Genomic DNA, 22732 nt, shown 5'->3' with positions numbered 1-22732 from the left:
TTTCACAACGCCTGAGTGGCAAGTCTTTTTTTCAGCGTGCATGTTAACAACCGGGACTCGCACCGAGAGAAGAGCAGCGCATCAGGGTCTAGCAGGAGCAGTGTGTGAGGTGTGCGGGTATGGTTTTCTGCGAACATGTGGAGATGCGTCAGTTTGCTTTTTTGATTAAACTACATTGATTTCTTCGGTTGCACATAGAGAATAACGTCTTTATTTCGGGATTGCCACTCTTAATAAACACACTTTACATATGAAGTAAATCATATCTCAAATCATTTACTGGGGCACTGGCGATGTTTACTGGGGCACATGCCCCAGTAAATTGGGTCTAGCAACGCCCCTGATGTCCATTTAGGAGAGACGATTTATGTGGTCAAATGTACATAGAATCATTTACACAAATCAGATAGCCATCCAATCAGACAATAAATGCATTAAGTGACCAGGTGTAAACAACCCAATACTATAGAGAATATGCAGATCACTAGGTTCCCAGGATCAGCACTGAAAACCACTGGTTTAAAGTTGGGCTGTCCATATCTTTTCTTTAAAAAGTGTTTGCCGATTGTAGCTGTAGTCCTAATTCAACCAGCTAATCAAGCTTCACAGATTCACTACAAATTTCCAGACAAGGGTTGACTAAAACTATATTCTGTGGGATTTTCAGGAACACCCCTGGTACAGACAAGTTAAAGCACAGGCCTCAACTCTGGTCCTCAAATACACCTAAAGAGGTTAGAAAAGGCCTTCAGGAGCACTAAAATCTGGAGGCGAATTAGCTTGATTATGATTGAAGCTACACTCTGCTAGCACCAACTAATTTGGATACCCCTAGTCTAGATGTTGCTGAGCCTGACGGCCTTTTTTAGCTAGTTGAGGTTTAATGAGATAGAAACTAATGTATGCAGGATAGTGGTCCTGTTCAGAGCAGGTTTGGAAACACCTTGCACTAGGCAAACTGTGTGTACTCCATCCGGAAGGGCTCATCATGTCATATTACCTGTGAAGGGTCTACCCTTTAGAGTGACAGCATTGAACGGATTAGGGCATAGGGACTACTTCCCTGACAAAGGATCATAGAGGCGTAAAGTGTCAGTCAGTACCCTTTGAAATCTTTAATTTCGAAAAGGTGATTCGAAGTAGGCAGTTTTGCGCACTTGGGTTCGGAACTACACCTAAATGTGGCGCCGATGATAGTTTTCACACCAAAGATTTTCTTTCAAAGGACAGTATATCCAGTTTGGAACTCATCGTGTTTCCGTAAGAGATGTACAGCAGGAAAGTCCAATACTGTTTCTGAGGGCCAACATCTTGGAGTTTAGCTTGACACAACACGCTTGCCTGAAGTTTCTAATGAGTTTGAAGACCATGATTAGGTGTGTTTAATTTCAGCTGGAGCTGAACTGCGTCGGACAGTGTCCCCCAGGAGCAGGTTTGACACCCCTGTACTGTAAGTTGCTTTAAATTAGTGTTTGTTAAAGACAAAATAGAAAATGTTTATATCCTTGTAGCATTGTAGGGTATAGTTTAATAATAATAATACATTTTATTTGTATAGCACTTTTCCTAAATACATGCAACTCAAAGCGCTTCACAAACAACAAACAAGAATTAAAATAAACCACATAAAAATGTATAGACAAATAAAGCAAAATAAACAACAAATATATACTCAGATAAAAGCATACATGTACACGCATATATGCATATATCCACACAATCACACACACAATACTCCTCACATATGCATGCACACACCGTACATGCATACATACATACACAATATAAAATGCATACACTTCACAAACTGTTGTATTCATACGCAATTTTAAAAAGGTGCATCTTAACACGCTTTTTAAAAACATGAATGCTGGGGGATTCTTTCACTTCAGTTGGGAGATAATTCCAATTTTTTGGAGCATAGTGACTAAAAGAAGTGCCGCCAGATCGCATCAGGTTAACAGAGTGAAATTCTAAAAGTCCAGCACTAGAAGAGCGTAGCAAACGGTTTGGATTATATTTTGATAAGCAGTCAGAAATGTAAGAAGGTATCACATTCTAATATCACATTCTAATTCACCTGATTCATTCATTCGAACTTCACCTGAATTTCTGAATGGGTGTCTGTTTTTCTCTGGTGGTGGCCACATGCCCGGAGTAGTAGAGGGGGAAGAATAGAATGTTCCAGTTGGTGCTGAACCATGTGATGAAAAAGGGACAGGAAAATGATTTGAAAGTAAGCTGGACCATCTGTGTGGTGCCCACCCAGGACGAGGAGATGCACAGCACCACCAGCAAGCCCCCCAGCACCTTGAGCACTGTGTTGGCGCAGGTCTGAAATGCAGTGGCCTCTCCGCTTGTTTCACTGACTGGAGTCTCTGCATGCGAATCTGAGCCCTCCTCTCCTGCAACACAGAGATCAGTATTGCACCATTAGAGCACACATTAGAGCACACTTCCCTGCCTCATTACATGCCAGGTAACCAAACTGGATTATGAAACTGTGTTTGTTTTTATTGTCTGCTGCACACTGTTCTGCTGCTCCAACTCTGTTGGCCTTTCCTTCAAATGCTATTGTGTAGATCATTTCAGCTTTATGGGTTGCTAAGTATTTTGTTTAATGTTTTAAAAATATTTTATGGCTGTTTCTCAAAATACATTCTTATGCAATGCAGGTGAAATACAGACATCATGATAGTAATCCAGCTGTTTGGTGGTTTTAAATGAACGTGAATGCTGGGCAAATTCATTTACAATCTTCATTTACATTTGTTTAAAGGACACCTATGATGCAAAATCAACTTTTGAAAGCTGTATGAACAAAAGGAGTTTCCAAACTCGGTCCTGGAGGGCCAGTGTCCTGCAGATTTTAGGTCCAACTTGCCTCAACACACCTGTAAGGATGTTTCTAGAAAGCTTAGAGCTTGATTAGCTTGCCCAGGTGTGTCTGATTGGGGTTGGAACTAAACTTTGCAGGACACTGGCCCTCCAGGACCAAGTTTGGGCACCCTTGGTATAGTGTGTCCACATTCACATTGGAGTGCTATAAACCCAAGCAAAATTTCATAACGTTAAAATAGGACCCAAATCACAGTGATTTTGAGGCCCACCACAACGTGATGTAGTAGTGCGGTTTCCCCCTCCCACCGAATTGATTGACTGCAGCGTAACATGTTTCCGTAGTAATCCAAATAAACATATCCACAGAACAGGATTTGCAAAGAAACTGGCATTAAAAGATCTGTTCCAACTCTCTGTGATCAGCTGCACCTCAAGAATGAGTTTAAAGTTTAAAATGTTTCTAAATCAGTGCGTGTTTGTAATGAAGACAAAAACTCTCTATTTAATTAACAACAGCAGGAATCACCACAGCCAGAGTGTGAGAGATTTAAAGGCACAAGCAACAAAACAGCTACAATGTAATCTTATTTAAAATTCACATATTCAGCAGGGTATAATACATAACCTGATCATTTTTTTGAGCTAAAAATCTCATAAAAAGCGATAAAATAGGAGCACTTTAAAGTGTGCTCTATTTATCGCAACACTTTTGACAATAAATCAATGGAGCTTTTTGCTAATGGTACCTTTACAGCAAACATAAGCAATCTGTACTGTTGATTTAACTTATAACATTTATTGGTAATAAAACTTTAAAAATCACTTTAAATATCAGATTTCTTTGCAGGGGTTTAAAGCTGTCGAAATAATCGTGTCATCAATTTCAGCACTTTTATTGGTTCTTGGTTGTCGTAAGAGAGTAACACTTTCCATGTTTCACTGACTTGGTGAGCCATTCAATAATGACTGAAATCATCTGACAGCAGGTTGGGAAAATTAGTCAAAAGTTATTAGGATTTTTATAAATATTGTTATAACGTTTGAACAAAAGGTGGCACTATGACAAAACTTTTTGAGCACCTTCAGGGCACAGTTTTGAAGACACATACCGACTTTCAATACAAATTAACTAATGCGTCCGTAAAATATAGCAAATTTTGAAATAACTCAAAATGGCTGATGGCCAAAATGGCTGACCTGGGCAAATTAGACATCATTCAACTCGGTATGCTCTGCTGGATGTAAAGAGATTCACATGAATTTTATTATGAATTTTGGACAAAAGGTTGAGAAGTTATAAGCAAAAAAGCTTTTTTTTTTTTGTTTCTCCAAACCTCTAGGGGGCAGTGCATCGAAACGCTGCAGCTAACTTCAGACCATGGTTGTGACAACACATGTCAAGTTTGGTGTGAATACATCAATTCATTATGGAGATAACACCTTAAGTCAATTTTCACAAGCTTTACGTTAAATTTGTTAACAAGGTAATCAAAAATGGTTCATCTAATCAACTTGATTTCATTAAATTTTGGTCGGCATGGTCTGTAGATCTTGTGATTCAATTTTGGCAAAAATTGGAAAAACGACCTAGGACGAGTTTGATTAAAGGTTTTACAAAAAATTCGAAAAAAATTGTCACAACGGAAAATGATGTCATAGGGTGCATTTGAATTTTAACTATAGCCCATTCAGTTCAAAAGATAAACATAAGTGAAATTTTGGGCAAATGGTGGTGCTAGAGAGTTTGAGTTAGAGAGTCCAAATTTGTTGTTGTTGAAGATCAGACTGTCCTCTATCAGTGTGTCAAAGTTTGTGCAAATGCCACAAATGGTTCATAGGGCTGCCCTAGACTCCTAGAGCGGAAGAAGAGGAAGATGAAGCTGGAAGAATAATAATAAGAATTGGAAAGGATACAATAGGTGCCTAGCTACAATAGGTTACATAGCTACTCATGTGCAACACAAACACCTCTGTTAAAAACATAGACTGTATCTGAAATCTCTCCTTATACCCTTAAATAGTGCGCTATTTTAGCGTGCAGTCATCTGTAGTGGTGTCCAAAACAATAGTAGATGATCTAAAGTTCACTCAATCAATCTCACAATGCACTGCAATAATGTGTACAACCCCTGTACAGCTAGAAAATTATCATAATGCGAGTTTACGAGTCTGGGGTCACCAAACTTGTTCCTGGAGGGCCGATGTCCTGCAGAGTTTAGCTCCAACGTTAATCAAACACACCTGAACAAGCTAATCAAGGTCTTACTAGTCATACTAGAAGCTTCTAGGCAGGTGTGTTGAAGTAAGTTGAAGCGAAACTCTGCAGGTACGTTGGCCCAGGATGGAGATCAGTGACCCTTCCTTTAATTGAACTAAGGGAATAGTGAATGAGTGTATTATTTCGGATACATAAATAATGTTTACATGACCCTTAAATTCTGATTAGGTCCTATTTGGCTAATAGAAATTCAGTATTCAAAACTATCTCTAATATTTAATTAACATTGAGTTTTCTTTTATTCCCATACAATTGAGTGCACTTTGTTTCTAACTATATTCTACTTCAAACTTTAAAACTTTTCTTTTGTTGCTTTACAAGCACTGGTATTTCCTGCTGATGATGCAAATACACTTTAAGTTTGCTGTACGTGAGCAAAAAGGTTCTGTTCCTGCCTTTTATTTGGTCAAACATTGGGACACATTATTACAGGCTATTTTTAGCCAGGGTTTGGAAATGCAAATCACTTGCTTTTGTTGGCGTGTTTTATTCACCAACACTTCCTCATGCCGCTGGCCCCAATCTTTCTCTCTAATACGTACGGATGTATTGATCAGTGGGTGCAAGTGTCAGTTACCTGCAGGTGAAGCACTAATGCTGGACACTGTTTAAAAATCTGCCTACGTCGCACAGTCAAGCCTGTCAAAAATAGCTCCACAGGGTCATGGCACAGAGACCATTCAGATATAGTGGGATATACATAGAAACTCGACACCACATGGCGCCCACAAAAACATCGGCCAATCAGCATGCATTCTGCTTGACATCAGTCATTACTTTCTCTATAGAAGATTTATTGAAGACATTATATATGTCTATATAGATAGACTGATAGATGCATGGATAAACAGACAGAGCAGTGGCAGATGGAGGTGATTGAAAAAAGGGAAAGAGCGCTAGTATCACAAAGCCAAGATCCGTTATGCTGTAGGCTCAGAGTGATCAATTTACACCAGGCCAGGAATAAAAGATGACATGCGCTGGCCATGGTCACTAACTTGCAGTGTGCTGGGTCAGCAAGCACGTCTACACACACACACACACACACACATAAACGCACATTCACATTCACAAAGCCCCTTTGTTATTGTGATGTTCGCACAAGGCCTTGGAACCAGACTTAAATTTAGGGAAAAAAAAATATCTAAAGAGATTTTTTTGAGGATGTAAATGAAATAAAAGATTCTCTAGAGTATGTTTTACAAAGAAAATACTAATTCATTGTGCACTAATTAGAAAAAATCCATAAAATTGACTGATTTTCTGTGGTTGCCAAAATTTTACTTGAAAAATGTGGAATTTCTTTTACATTTCTACCATATTTTTAAAAGTAAGCTACCATATTTCATTTACTTATAGTGTTATTCACCAATGTTTTGAAGTACACACAAATCTACACTGGGAAAGTTGAGGTTTACTATTTTATTAATCCATTCAGCCGATTAGTTCCGGCTAGTTAGCCTTTTAGCAAATTTTATTTTTCTGTTGGTCTTAGGACATGATGAAACTTCACAAGAGTCCAGCTTTAAATAGAAGAACTATCAGAACTCTTTTGTCATTTACGAGGGAGATGCTAATGATCTAATCCAACTCACTAATCTATGCTAAACTAAGCTAAGCTATAAGTGCTCCCGCCCGACCTGGAGATCTGCTGAGTCTATGCTAAAATGAAATGTAAAAGAAATTCAAAATTTTTACAGTAAGCTATCATATCTTATAATTTATAGTGTTATACACCAATGCTTTGAAGTACTAAAATCTACACATTGTAGCTTTGTTACACATACAAAAACAAATTAGATGTCACAGAAAACTCTAATGTATACAACAGAACACAAAAAAGTGAAGTGTCAAGCACGAAATTCTGGGAAAATCAATTTACAGTTACTCACCGTTTAAAGTTGAAGTCATAATTATTAGCCCCCATTGCATTTTTTTCTTTTTTAAATATTTCCTAAATGATGTTTAACAGAGCAAGGAAATTTTCACAGTATGTCTGATAATATTTTTTCTTCTGGAGAAAGTCTTATTTGTTTTATTTTGGCTAGAATAAAAGCAGCTTTTCATTTTTTTAAAACCATTTTAATGTCAAAATTATTAACCCCTTTAAGCTAATTTTTTTTTTCCGACATTCTACAGAAACAAACCATCCTTATGCAATAACTTGCCTTATTACCCTAACCTGCCTAGTTAACCTAATTAACCTAGTTAAGCCTTTAAATGTCACTTTAAGCTTTAAGTGTCTAAGTGTCTTTAAGCTTTAAGTGTCTTGAAAAATATTTAGTAAAATATAATTTACTGTCATCATGGCAAAGATAAAATAAATCTGTTATTAGTTTAGAACAGTTTACTACAGTATTTTGTTTAGAAATGTGTTGAAAAAAATCTTCTCTCCGTTAAACAGCAATTGGGGAAAAAAATCAGTAAAAAAATTTAAATAATTAAATTATTATTATAATAATTATGACTTCAACTGTGTATTAAGGAAACTTCCTATTTACCGGGTTACAGATTTTTTCACTAGCATTTTTACAGTTTTTTTTCCATTCACAGCCATGTTTACAGTATTGAATTTGACATGCTATTAATTTTTCAGATTTAAAAATATAATGAACTGAGATTAAATTCCAGATTAATATTATAAATATCAGCATTATATCATTGTATTGTTTAAAAAATAATATTGACCAAAGCATGTCCACTAAAACACAGTAAAGTGTAACACACAGAGGCGTTTAAAAACAAATATAAAATGCAATATTTTACAATATTACAGAATACCTGCAGACGATTAAAATTCAATTGAAATATTTGACATTTTTAGAGTTATTTAATATCCATTTACACTATTTTAATGGTCACATTAGAAATTAAAAAATAACTTTGCAACTACATTCTCATTTGAGTTTTTAGTAGACCGAAGGTAGGTTAAGGTTAGTAGAATAAAGCAGTAGGATAATGTCTGTTGACGGCGCCAGTAGGGAAACACTAACTGATGTCGAATATGGCAGTTTGTAAACATTCATTCATTTTCCTTCAGTTTAGTCCCTTATTTATTAGGGGTCGCCACAGCGGATTGAACCGCCAACTATTACGGCATAAGTTTTACACATCGGATGCCCTTCCAGCTGCAACCCAGAACTGGGAAACACCCATACACTCTCACATTCACACTCACACACACTCATACACTACTGCCAATTTAGTTTATTCAATTCACCTATAGCACATGTCTTTAGTCAGTGGGCAAAACCAGAGCACCTGTAAGAAACCCACACGAACACAGGAAGAACAAACTCCACACAGAAACGCCAAATGGCCCAGTGGGGACTCGAACCAGCTACCTTCTTGCTGTGAGACAACAGTGCTAACCACTGAGTCACTGTGCTGCAGTTTGTAAACAGCAACAGTAAACAAGAAACTGACCCCGATTTACACTAATGAACATTACTTCATATGCGTCAGCCTTTCACACAAAAGGTATGTACATTTAATGGTGTTTAAAGAGTAATTAACGTCAATATTCTGCTCAGAGTGAAGCCAGAAAGCTGCATTAATGAGTCTCATTTTACCATAACTAACTCTACACCACAAAGCTACCTGACTTTTTAATGCTAAATATAAAGTAAACAAACATCAACATTCACCATTAAAAGTTTATCAGCGCTTTAGTGACTACTTAGATTTTTTTGCAGTCCAATTAAAATGCCCCTATGTAAAAGTTCCTCATTTAGTTTACTTAAAGAATCGCTCATTTTACAACTCCTCAATAGTTTGGGTTTAGGGGAGAGCGGGGCACAAAGTAACACTTTTTGGTTTTGGCTATAATAAACAAAGTAATGGGGTTAGACAAACCATTTGGTTTTTACCAATAACACACAAGCCTCTCCTACAAATGAGCACTGGTTGTATGATCGCCAGACCTATGATTTCTGTGCAGTATTGCCAAAAGTGCCAGGAGTATAAATGTTACTATTTACCCCACCTGTGGGGCAAGTTGAAACAGACAGAGGGTTAGTTGTAACACATGCTTTAAAATGCAGATTTCGCACAATTAATTTAAATCCAGTTTACTTTAAATAGTAGCTATATTTCCTCAGTACTTAGCTCATTTTATTTTTTAATCTACATAGCACTGCATGTTTATTTATTTATTTATTGGATTTATTTGGATTATTATCCATTATTATACAATGCATTTATTTGTAGTATTACCAAGATTTTTTTTGTATATTAAAATATTTTCTATTAAAAAACATTTTATTTAAAAAGTTTTTAACATTACACTTAAAATTAAAAAAATATGTTGTTAGTTTAGTTGGTGTCCAATAGTGTGTGGCTTAATTGTAACACCGTTACAACTAACCCCGCTGTGTCATGTTTTCCTCAAAACTGGCTAGCAGTCACTTTGTCTTTTTTACATCTTTAAAAAGTTTCATCTTTTAGCCTAGAAGACGGTGATCACAACAATATAAGATTGTACATACATACTTTCACAGAAAAAAAAAAAAAAAAAAAATTGGTATATATATATATATATTTTTTTTTTTTTGACTATAATAAAAAATACTTATACTTATGCTGCAAAAATGGTTTCTCCTGTGTTTCTCATCCAAATTTCGCCGAACTTTTTCAATAATTGGCAGAAGGACGTCTGCCGACACTGTGGTGAAAACCTCAGAACCATGCCATGGTCAACCCTGAGCAAATACCATAAAACTCCATGTTACATTTAACCTTGTTTTACTTTGTGCGCCACGCTCCCCTACTATTTTTAATGCATTCAGCTGATTAGCTCTGCCTAATTAGCAACTTGTCTTAAGACATGATGAAACTACAGAAATGTCCAGCTTTAAATAGTAAAATAATCAAACTCTTGGGTCATTTATGAGCGAGATGCTAATAATTTAATCTGACTCACTGATCTATGCTAAGCTAAGCTAAAAGTGCTACCACCAGACCTGGAGATCTACTGAGTGTATACAAAAATGGTCAAATAAACAACTGTTTAACTCTATAGGGAATTGTAAAATTAGCCTGATATCAAAAAAGTATTTCAAAGAATCCCAAACAATTGGATATTTCTAAACTCCTTTCAGCAAACCTACTCTACACTGATTGGTCAGGTGGTCCAGTCTCTTGTGATTGGTCTATCACTTACAGCACATTTAAATTTCCATTAACAAATCTGAATTTCAGTCTCATTCCTTGGATTCCATGCTTTCATGTTGTTGATGCCAAATCCTGACCCTTCCATCCGAATGTCGCAGCAGAAATCGAGACTTATCAGACCAGTCTTCTATTGTTCAGTTTCCTGGTTTTAGCTGACAGGAGTGGTGTGGTCACGATGTGGTCTTCTGCTGTAGCCCAGCCGCATCAAGGTTGGACATGTTGTGCATTCAGAGATGCTCTTCTGCATACCTTGGTTGCAGCCAGTGGTTATTTGAGTTACTGTTGCCTTTCTATAAGCTTGAACCAGTCTGGCCATTCTCCTCTGACCTCTGGCATCAACAAGGCATTTGCGCTCAATATTTTCTCTTTAAATATTAACCGTGGAAATGGTTGTGCGTGAAAATCCCAGTAGATCAGCAGTTTCTGAAATACTCAGACCAGCCCGTTTGGCACCAACAACAATGCCATGTTCAAAGTCACTTAAATCACCTTTCTTGCTCATTCTGATGCTCGGTTTGAACTGCAGCAGATCGTCTTGACCATATCTACATGCCTAAATGCATTGACTTGCTGCCATGCGATTGGCTGATTAGAAATTTGCGTTACATTTACATTTAGTCATTTAGCAGACGCTTTTATCCAAAGCGACTTACAAATGAGGACAAGGAAGCAATTTACACAACTATAAGAGCAGCAGTGAACAAGCGCTATAGACAAGTTTCAGGTGTGTAAAAGTCTAAGAGGCAAAACATTAGTAGAAATTTTTTTTTTTTTTTTTTTTTTTTTGAGAAAGAGAGAGAAAGAGAAAGAGGGCACAGTTAGTGGTATAGCCAGAGAGGCAATTGCAGATTAGGAAGGAAAGTGGAGACTAAACAGTTGCGTTTTTAGTCGTTTCTTGAAGACAGCAAGTGACTCGGCTGTTCTGATGTAGTTAGGGAGTTCATTCCACCAACTGGGCAGATTGAATGTGAGAGTTCGGGAAAGTGATTTCTTCCCTCTTTGGGATGGAACAACGAGGCGACGTTCATTCACAGAACGCAAGTGAGAGCAGATACGAAGGAGCAAAGCCAGAGGTCACTTTGTAAGCAAACGTCAGAGCTTTGAATTTGATGCGGGCAGCAACTGGCAGCCAGTGCAAACGGGTGAGTAGCGGAGTGACATGTGCTCTTTTGGGTTCATCAAAGACCACTCGTGCTGCTGCGTTCTGAAGCAGCTGAAGAGGTTTGATAGAACTAGCTGGTAGCCCGGCTAGCAGAGAGTTGCAATAGTCCAGTTTGGAGAGGACAAGAGCTTGAACAATGAGTTGAGCTGTATGTTCAGATAGGAAGGGTCGGACCTTTCTGATGTTGTAGAGTGCGAATCTGCAAGATCGAGCAGTTCTAGAAATGTGGTCGGAGAAGTTCAGTTGGTCATCAATCGTAACTCCAAGGCTTTTTACCATTTTGGATGCAGTGATGGTTGCTCCATCCATCTGGATTGAAAAGTTATGGTGAAGAGTCGGGTTGGCAGAAACTTCAAGCATTTCCGTTTTCATGAGGTTAAGCTGGAGATGATGATCTTTCATCCAGAGTGAAATGTCTGACAGGCAGGCTGAAATGCGAGCTGGAACCGAGGGATCATCAGGGTGGAAAGAGAGGTATAGCTGGGTGTCATCAGCATAGCAGTGGTAGGAAAAACCATGTTTCTGGATGACTGTTCCTAAAGATGCCGTGTAGATAGAGAAGAGAAGTGGCCCAAGCACAGAGCCCTGAGGTACCCCAGTGTTTAGATGCTGTAGGTTGGACACCTCTCCCCTCCACGACACCCTGAATGACCTGTCCGAGAGGTAGGAACTGAACCATTGAATAACAGTGCCTGCGACGCCCAGTGACTCAAGCGTAGATAGCAGGATCTGGTGGTTTACAGTGTCAAAAGAAGCTGATAAATCCAGCAAGATGAGGACAGATGATTTAGAGTCTGCTTTAGCCAGTCTGAGATCCTCCACGACCGAGAGCAGGGCAGTCTCAGTTGAGTGGCCTTTCTTAAAGCCAGATTGCTTGTTGTCCATGAGGTTGTTTTGAGTAAGAAAGTCTAGGACTTCATTGAACACTACTTTCTCCAAAATCTTGGCCATGAATGGAAGCAGGGATACCGGTCGGTAGTTTTCAAGTAGCGTTTGATCCAGGTTGGGTTTCTTTAGCAGAGGGGTTACCCTAGCCTGCTTAAATGAAGTAGGGAATAGACCAGAGTCAAGAGATGTGTTAATTATGTGAGTCAGTGTTGGTATGGCGTTAACGAGCAGTTACTTAATGTAACTAATAAAGCAGCTAGTAAGTGTATATGCCAAGGGGAAAATTAAATGTTGCAGTTAACGTCAAAATCACATTGTTGTTTTAATGTTAAAAAGCCTGGGATATGTATTTCCGAGATGTGCTTCAGATATGAGGTCCTTTGTCCTGTCTTATGCAGAGCAATTCCTGACATTATCAGACAGAGGTGCAGGTAAACCACAACTCAATTCCCACATCTTTTTTAAGGAGAGAGAAAGAGAAAAAACGTACCTGACAACTTTTAGACATATTTTATGCTGAAAACAGGGCACCCGCATGCAGTGTGCACCCACACTAGGAGACTTTTTATATCCAGCAGTAAGCTTGGCTGGAGAGCTTAACAACCTGCAGAAACCAACAACAGCAGGGAGGTGCAGGTCCAAGATGTGGAGGCACAGAAATGTCACATCAATGGTAAATCCCTGCTTTATCGCACCTACACATTTTCACAGCACCGCACAAAATGCTATTGTTATTTTACAGCAGTGAAATTCATAAGCATCACTTTACAAGGCAGTAGAAGGGAGGAGAAACTTGCTTTTATTTTACACTCGGTTATGATGAGTATATAGTTTGGATGTTAAAAATAATATTTTGTTTCTTTTTTATCCTTTTTATTACAGTAGTTATTAAGACCTCGTTATATTTGTAGTAATAGTGTTATAGTATATTTGTAGTGTTATGTTTGCATATGTGTATAGGAACAGTTCACACAGATTATGTTTTTTACATTTTTAAATCCTCATGGCAATCAAAAAGGTCTATATGGAGCATATATTTATACATTTTTTTTGCAATGTTTATACGTTTATGCCTACTTTTAGAACATTTTATGACACATGAGTAAACTATTCTTTTTCAAAATGTTGCAATGCCTAAAATGTACACTCAGCAACTTCATGCTCATCTAAATGTAATTCTTAAAGGCATTTTAAATTAAATCAGAAATAAAATTATACAGACCAATTCTTATATAAGTATTTACAGAATAATCAATAATTATTATAAAATAATAAATAGCAATTAGCTAATAGTTTGAGGCCACACTGTTAAAAATATCTGTAAATTAGCAGTTTTCCTTATTTTCATTCATTTTCTTTTCAGCTTAGTCCCTTTATTAATCAGGGGTCGCCACAGCAGAATAAACCAACTTATCCACCATATGTTTTACGCAGCATTTTACTCAGCCGCAACCCAACACTGGGAAACACCTATACACTCCCTTTCACACACGTACACTATGGCCTGTTTAGCTTACCCAATTCACCTATAACGTTTGTCTTTGGACTTGTGGGGGAAACCGGAGCACCCGGAGGAAACCCACGCGAACACGGGGAGAACATGCAAACTCCACACAGAAATGCCAACTGACCCAGCCAGGGCTTAAACCAACGACCTTCATGCTGTGAGGCGTTCTTGCTACCTACTGAGCCACCTTCACACCCTTTCCATATTTTGTGATTCATATTATTATTCTTCTCTTTTTATTTATGCTTTTGAATTTCATTATGGGACATTGATCATCTTCCAACAACTATTAACCTAGAAAAGTGGAAAAAGTGACTTTTATTGACATTTTTAATAGTTTAAAGTGGTATATTGCCTGGGTTGATGTTGTATATTACGAAAAACTTGTAATAAACTGCCAATACATTTTCTGTTATTTTACTTACTTCTCTCTATATATTATTTCTTTTACCTTATATTATTTCAGATTACGATAATGTCAATAAATGTCACTGTTATACTCGAATAAAGTAGAATTTTCAACATCAAAAGTCGACAGAGCAGAGATAAAGATACAATTCACAACAACCGTAAATAAACCGGAAAATCACAAAATAGAGAAACTGTTAATTAACAGTTATATTTACATTGTCATACAGTACACTCGCTTATAATGGGAACAAAATAAAATTCAGTTACCACTGTAAATTGAGTGATACCACTTCAAATTTACATTATAGAGACGTTTTAAGAGACTCAATCTGATATGTCACCATCCCACAATGCAACAGTGCTGCATGCTAAGTGCTGCTGCAACCACAGCCAACAGCAAAAACATATCTGGAAATCAATCAGACACCCTACTGAACACTTGTGTGGTATAACCACATCTTTTTAACAGCATCCCTGAGGACTTAATCGTTCATTAAACGCTTAACAAAACAAAGCAGTCTTAAATGCAAACCCATTGTCATTTACCCACAGTCATTTTCAGAAATACTGCAAAAACACTGAATAATACTGAACACAAACAGTGGAAGTAAATTAGCAGTCTTTGTAGATTTAATATAATTAGGTTCAGTTTGTTCACATTAGTTAACATGAACTAACAAAGAACAATACTACTAAATAATAATTCTTTTCTAATAATTCTTTTATAATGTTTTGTTGAAAAAAATTTCATTTTATAAATTATAAGTTGTAGCGGATTTTTTACTATGTGTATTTAACACTTTAACAGATTATTAAATGTTACTACACTGTAAAAAACTAAGGCTCATTCTGAAAACGTACCCCTATATGTATTTCTGGAAAGCACCAATTATGGCCCAGGAGCTACGCATTTCTGCAGTTTTTGTTTTCGCGAATCCACCAGATGCCGATGAGTTAGCTTTTTAAGATATCAAATTTCTCTTGCGAGTGCCATTTGCGACTGCCTGTCTCACGTAAATCCACCGCTGTTGACTGACTGACTGACCAATCAGCTTACCCACTCTCCTCCTTTCCAAAACCCAACTGACAGTGTTTTGAAAAAAGTACCAATTGAGCCACTCACCCACTTCCCCAGTTTTCAGACTTTACCACATTTTCACCCTGTTATTTACTTGTTTATTTCATTTTTTGGCTTTTGGAACTGTTCTTCACTGGACCCATCATCGTGGTCTACTCCGCTACATGCCACAAGTTCGCCAATATATACTGCAAGACACTGGGCAAACTGTTCACAACAGAAAAGCCATTTGGAGGTAAGCGGTCAGCTGTTATGCAAGAAAAGGAACGGCATTATACCACCCTGTAGAGTTCCTTTTAAAGGCAAAATGCAGGCATACAAACCTCTGCCTACATAATTCATGATCTCCAGAAATGTATATAGGGCTACATTTTCAGAATGAGCCTATGTTGAAAAAATGCTGTTTCTTCATGTTGTCCTAACACAAATCGATTTATGTTTAATGTTTTTACAAATTTAAGTGGATTGAACAAAAAACAATTAAGTCCCACCCCCCAAAATATAATAATTCTGTTGCTTCAACTCATTTTAAATAAGTAGTTTAAACAAGCAGCAAAAGTAATTTTTTGTTTATCATGTTAAAAAAAACAAGACCTTATTGTAAAGGTTTTTTACTTCAGAAGCACTCAAACACAGCATAAACCCTGTGCCGAACGTAAATAAATAAACTGTATATCATCAAATAAAATGTAATTTAATACTGAAAATGTGATATAAACTCCTGTTGTGACCGCTTTTCTGTCTGGTTACTAACAATGAACAATGAATGAAGAGTTCAGATACAAAAATCTCTAAGTGCCGTCTGAAATTTCCATCAAAAATAAAAAAATTTCACAGCCTCCTTTGTTTATGTTGAGATATTTTACTTTAAAGACATGGAAAACCACTTATTCTTTGCCATAAAAGGGATATTACTGAACCAACACACAGGAGTCTGTTAAAAATACTCATTTTAGAGGAAAATTTCAGATGGCATTTAGAGGTTTTTACATCTAAACTCTGCAAATGTAAACCATTCATTAATAACGTTTTGTTAAATGACATTTACTACTTCATATTTTAAATTAAAGTTATAATTGTTAACTCTGACACAAACAGTGAACAACTGTATTTTTACTACAGGGTGGGCCATTTATATGGATAAACCTTGATAAAATGGAAATGGTTGGTGATATTAACGTCCTGTTTGTGGCACATTAGTATATGTGAGGGGGCTTGTAAATAACTCATGAAAGAATAAAGTTACGTTAAAACCAAGCACACCATTGTTTTTCCTTGTGAAATTCCCAATAAGTTTATTAAGGTGTAGCCATATAAATGGCCCACCCTGTATTTGTATTTACCAAACATTAACAGATTATTTAAATGTAAAAAAATATGTTAAGGCATTAATCAATGTTAATAAACAAGACCTTAATTTAAAGTGTTTTACTTCAGAAGGACTCGACACACCATAAACCATGTCGAACTTAAATAAACAAACTGTACGTCGTTAAATAAAACGTAATTCGATACTGAAGATGCGATATAAACTGCTGAGGCCAGATTGCGGCTCCTTTTCTGCTTGGTTGCTAACACACGAACTTCTAGAAACGAACACACACACACACACACACACACACACAGACACACACACACACAGAAGCACACACATTTGTACAGCTATCTTTATGGGGACTTCCCATAGCTGTGATGGTGTTTTTACTGTTCAGACTGTCTCTTCTATCCCCCACCCCAAAGCACATGGGAAACAGTTTGCATTTTACATTTTCAAATTACTTAGTTCTGTCTGGTTTATGCATTGTTTTCCTCATCGGATCAAAAAGAATGTCCAAAATTTACTGGTATTGCTATACTTATGGGGACATTTGGTCCTCATTATGTATGCAATACAAGGTACACACACATACTCTCAATATATTTCACATCACAATCATTTACGAGTTTATGAACCATCTGTTTTTTTATCTTTTCTTTAACAATGCACAAGATTTATATCTTCATAAAAAGTTACTACACCCGACAAAACCCATAGTTTAACTCTAAGGATGTCCTTTTTCTCAAATGCAGTTAATATCTGGTGTAAATTCTGCAATATAAGCATAATCAGAAACACACAAGCATTGCGTTTTACCTTCAGAGATGGGGCAGGTGAGCACCTGAGCGCTATAGGAGCTGAGCGGAGCCACACGGGCCGAGTGTTTCTTCATTCTCTCCTTTTCTATCAGAGTCCTGAGCTTTTAGAAGTGTGTGTGTGTGTGTTTGAGCAGCACGGCTCAACTCCTCCGGCAAACCCACTTCATCCCCACGCGCATCTTCTCCTGTCACTCCCACAGACTCTTTTTTGTTCCTCTTGATATATCGCTGCTGTTACTGCGCTCTTTCTGCTCCCTGACAAACTTACTTCTGTTCTCTCACACACACACTCTCAACATGGTGCACACAATGGTACATAGTAGATGTTGCGCTGTCATGCTGCTTTCCTTCGTCTCTTAGAGAGACTGAGCTTCAAGTGTGTGTGGAAAGCAATCATCCCCTTCATATCATTCTCTCTCTCTCATTCTCTCGCTCTCTCTTTAGCTCTGTCTCCGCCTCTTCTCTGAGTATCCTTTGCTGTGTTTGGAAGGTAACCAAGCAGCTCAGGCTAATTATGCTGCATTGGCCCTGCTCCCTTTTTCCTCTGTTTTACTGCTCCAATCCGATGTTTTCTTGGAGGTTGACACATTTTTTGGATTGATAAAGGCAGGATGATAAGGATGTGTGATTTAGTAGAGTGGAAAAGTGTTCCTTGCGTTCTCTGTTCTTGTCCAATCATGGTATTTCTTTCCTTCATCATGAGCTCTCCACTTGAAGGCCCTTCACTGCTCACTTTAGCTGAGGTCTTGTCTTGCCATCTGAGTCTCTGTTTAGCATTATGCTAATAAAGCCGAGTACAGAGCCTTGGGGGACGCCATGAAAAAGTACTGCTTCTAAACATGCTGTGGATTCCTGGATAGAACAATTCATCCACTGTACTACACATTCTCCTCTCAATGTGTCAGAAATATCCGATCAGTACTTTTGTTTAGTTTTGATTTAGATTTTAAGAGGTTGGTGATATGGTGGCTCAGCGGTTAGCACTGTTGCCTCACAGCAAGAAGATCGTTGGTTCAAGTCCTGGCTGGGTCAGTTGGCATTTCTGTGTGGAGTTTGCATGTTCTCCCAGTGTTCAGGTGGATTCCTCCAGGTGTTTCCAGCATCTCCCACAGTCCAAAGATAAAGGTGAATTCATAGGCTATAGGCGAATTCAATAAACTAAATTGGCCATAGTGTGTGAGTGTGTATGTAAGAGTGTATAGGTGTTTCCCAGTACTGGGTTGTGTCTGGAAGGGCATCCGCTGCATAAAACAACAAAAAAAGTTGGCGGTTCATTCCGCTGGGGAGACCTCTGATAAATAAAAGGACTAAGCTGAAGAAAATGAATGAATGAATGCATTTTGAGAGATATTCAGAGAAATGAAAACTCTTACATCTTTTTCTTGGCCACTAAAGGGGGCAAACACCACTGTATATACGTACAATAGCTGGCCACTTTATTTGGTATACCTGTTCGGAAACTGTTCGTTAATGCAAATTTCTAGTTTGCCAATCACATGGCAGCAATTCAATGCATTTAGACATGTAGAGATGGCCAAGACAGTCTGCTGCAGTTCAAACCAAGCATCGGAATGGGGTAGAAAGATGATTTAAGTGACTTTGAACGTGGCATGGTTGTTGGTGCTAGACAGGCTGGTCTGAGTATTTCAGAAACTGCTGATCTACTGGGATTTTCATGCACAGCCATCTCTAGAGTTTACAGAGAATGGTCCGAAAAAGAGAAAATATCCAGTTCGGTAAGAGCAAATGCCTTGCTGATGGCAGAGGTCAGAGGAGAATGGCCAGACTGGTTCTAGCTGATAGAAAGGCAACAGTAACTCAAATAAGCACTCGTTACAACCGTGGAATGCAGAAGAGCATCTCTGAACGCACAACACGTCCAACCTTAAGGCGGATGGGCTACAGCAGCAGAAGACCACACCGGGTGCCACTCCTGTCAGCTAAGAACAGGAAACTGAGGCTACAATTCACAGAGGCTCACTAAAATTCAACAATGAGTCTCGATTTCTGCTGCGACATTCGGATGGTATGGACAGAATTTGGCGTCAACAACATGAAAGCATGGGATCCATCCTGCTTGTATCAATGGTTCAGGCTGGTGGTGATGGTGTAATGGTGGGGTTTGTACCAATTGTACCCATTAGTACCAATTGAACATTGTGCCAAAGCCACAGCCTACATGAGTATTATTGCTGACCATGTCCATCCCTTTATGATCACAGTGTACCCATCTTCTGATGGCTACTTCCAGCAGGATAACGCACCATGTCATAAAGCATGAATCATCTCAGACTGGTTTCCTGAACATGATAACGAGTTCACTGTACTCAAATGGCCTCCACAGTCAACAGATCTCAATCCAATAGAGAACCTTTTGGATGTGGTGAAACGGGAGATTCACATCATGGATGTGCAGCTGGCAAATCTGCAGCAACTGTGTGATGCTATCATGTCAATATGGACCAAAATCTGAGAGGAATATTTTCAGTACCTTGTTGAATCTATGCCACAAAGGATTAAGGCAGTTCCGAAGGCAAAAGAGGGTCCAACCCGGTGCAAGTAAGGTGTACCTAATAAAGTGGCCAGTGAGTGTACATCCTATTAGGAAGGCAGTAAATATTCTATACAAAATTATGCATAAAGATTCTGAATTTTTTTTATAAAGAAAGATAAAATGACAAGGCCTTTCTGGGATATATTTCTGCATTGCTCTTGGGGGTTTCTGAGCATTACAGTTCTAAATAGTTTAAAAACATGTAGAAAGTGGAAAAGTTCATCAGGGAAAAACTGTGAGGGAAAACATCCTGTTTAAAATGAATAAATCTTAAAGTCCAAAAGTTACTTATTGAAAAAAAAAAAAAAAACAATAATTGACTGCTAAAACAGTTAGTACTCAAATCATTTATCATTCTGTCAAGGAATTACAGATGAAAAATATTATGTAATTATTAATGATAAACAGATTTGTTAATTCTCTGAGAAATGTGGTCAGAATACTGTATGCTTTAGCCTTATGGAAAATAGCAGCTTAAAAATTTCACAAAATCTCTCATTTTGCGTCCTTTAAAAAGACAAAAAAAAAACAGGTTTAGGACATCATGAACAATATCAGCAGTCTTCTTTTTTTGTGAACTGTCCCATAAAATGTATTTTATTGAGTGAGCTGACTGTACTGAGATATTATCGGACTTAGGGGAGTCTTCAGATGTAATTCCGGTATCGAGTAGACCTTTAGCAGGTCTGCCTGGTCAAAGCAGAGTCCATTACAAGCTGCCCTTGTCTGCGGTTTTCATGGCCTTGCATTTAATACGACTCAATGATGCTCGTTCCAGTGGCCTCAGTTGTGCACTTGATTAGCAATTCACCCACACACGCCTACATCTGTTTCTTCCCCATCACACACACCACATCACATACACATAAAGCCTTTCGCCTCTCATTCATTTATGCCGGCTTTATTTAACACCACAAACACAAACAGGCACTGCTGATAGTAACACATTGCGGTGCTCTGCATACTCCCGAGCTCAAATGAAGCTTGTTTGCTTAGCCAGCACTCATTATACTGGCAAATCTGTGGAAGCGTCAGATTTCTCGGATGGGCTCAAAAAGTGTCACCCAAACAGAGGCTCTGCTTGTACTGTGCCAGGAAATGTGTTTTGCCTGCATTGTATGAGTCAAAGCAATTTTGTCTTATTCCCTACTCAAAAACATATATTTGTCTTCAAATACTAATCCTGATATTACAGAATTAAACATTAACATGTTGGATGTTAATAATGTGTATTGGCGCAGTGGGTAGCACGATCGCATCACAGCAAGAAGGTTGCTGGTTCAAGCCTCAGCTGGGTCAGTTGGCATTTCTGTGTGGAGTTTGCATGCTCTCCTCGTGTTCGCCTGGGTTTTCTTTGGGTGCTCCGGTTTACCCCACAAGTCCAAAGATATGCGTTATAGGTGAATTGAGTAAGCTAAATTGTCTGTAGTGAATGTGTGTATGTTGTAGTAGCGTAGGAGTCATCTGATTGGTGCATTGAGAACTGGATAATATGGATCCAGCCGCTAGCAGTCATAAGCACGTGATCCTCTCGAAATTAGTTTATAAATAAACTTTACTTGTAGAGAGTATTTTGGCTCCTCTGTAAAATATAATGATGACGGAAAAAAGTTTTGGTGTAGTTTTTTAGGATATTAAAAGTGTTTTCTGTCACTGCTAGTTTAGCCTGAATTAATTCATTTAGTGTAAAGCTGCACAAATAAACGTTAAAAGATTGTGATCTCAATTTAAATCTGCATTTGATCGAGTTTTTACACTTTTTCAGTTTGTTACAAACAATTAAATGACACAGGATAACTGGGAGAGATTTTTAGAATTCAGATATAAACACTGATGTATATGGTAAAGATTAAAGGCCCAATCATAATTCTATTTTAGTACCCCTTACCCTTCCCCTTGGCCCTTAAAACCAAGGCCCAATCCCAATTCTACCCCTTAGCCCTTCCCCTTCGTTTTGTGCATTCCTGTGAAGGGGTAGGGGTGTCCCAATTCTCTTTAGATTGAAGGCGTAGGGCTAAGGGGAAGGGGTAAATACCCCTTTAACCGAAGATTTTTCAGGCCCACACTTGAAACCAAGGGGTAAGAAAATTTCCCAGAATACACCAGCCACAACACCAGGATAGTTACACCCGGAAGTAAGGACAAATTAGTATTTTTTGTCATTATTACAAATTTTTACAACAAACAAATATATGTTTTAATATATTCATAACCGCGTTTGTGTTTTACCGTCATGCTTTAAAAAAAAATACACTAAAATAAAAACCTCTATATTTTGTCATCCATAATCATAACATCTGTATAGCAGTCCCACAACAGTCATACATTTCACATACATTTCACTTTTGTTCCTTTTACAGGGACAAATAATAGATGAATAAATGTTTATCATTGTGCAGGTCTTTGCACAACACTAAATAAATACCACAAAACAGCTTAACTCTGTCTATGATTTGTAATTGAATGCGTTTGCCTCAACTATTTGTCTCCATATGGACAACTTTTCTGGTGTGGTCAGTTTGCTCAGTAGCTAACCTTGTACAGTAATGTACTTGTGATGTAGAGCGCTCAGGTTTGAGCCTGGTGAAGCATGGTTCCACAAAGGAGATTAAAGCAATGTAAAATCAAGGTAAAACTATGTGGTCGTAGTGCACTTTTCTCTTACGCATGCTTTTGTAAAGACTATTGCTTGAGTTTAGACAAGG

The 22732-nt window shown here is 37.9% G+C and overlaps 1 protein-coding gene across 2 annotated transcripts in view; it reads right to left on the bottom strand.

Annotated features, from left to right (window-relative positions):
- The window catches only part of slc35f4 (solute carrier family 35 member F4), an 82675-nt gene that overhangs the window by 36452 nt on the left and 23491 nt on the right, over positions 1–22732 (bottom strand). Inside the window, exons 1-2 of one of the 2 annotated variants that reach the window (XM_056477129.1) lie at positions 17472–17751; positions 2105–2405 (exon numbers count right to left, since the gene is read on the bottom strand). In XM_056477129.1, the coding sequence (XP_056333104.1) occupies positions 2105–2405; positions 17472–17547 (377 nt within the window). In that variant the 5' untranslated portion in view covers positions 17548–17751. Of the gene's footprint in view, positions 1–2104; positions 2406–17471; positions 17752–22732 lie in introns of those variants that run through there. The other variant, XM_056477128.1, reaches the window with a different exon arrangement.

Source organism: Danio aesculapii, chromosome 17 (genome assembly GCF_903798145.1).
Source record: "Danio aesculapii chromosome 17, fDanAes4.1, whole genome shotgun sequence".
Taxonomy (NCBI): Eukaryota; Metazoa; Chordata; class Actinopteri; order Cypriniformes; family Danionidae; genus Danio; species Danio aesculapii.
This window is presented reverse-complemented; position numbering and strand designations above follow the sequence as displayed.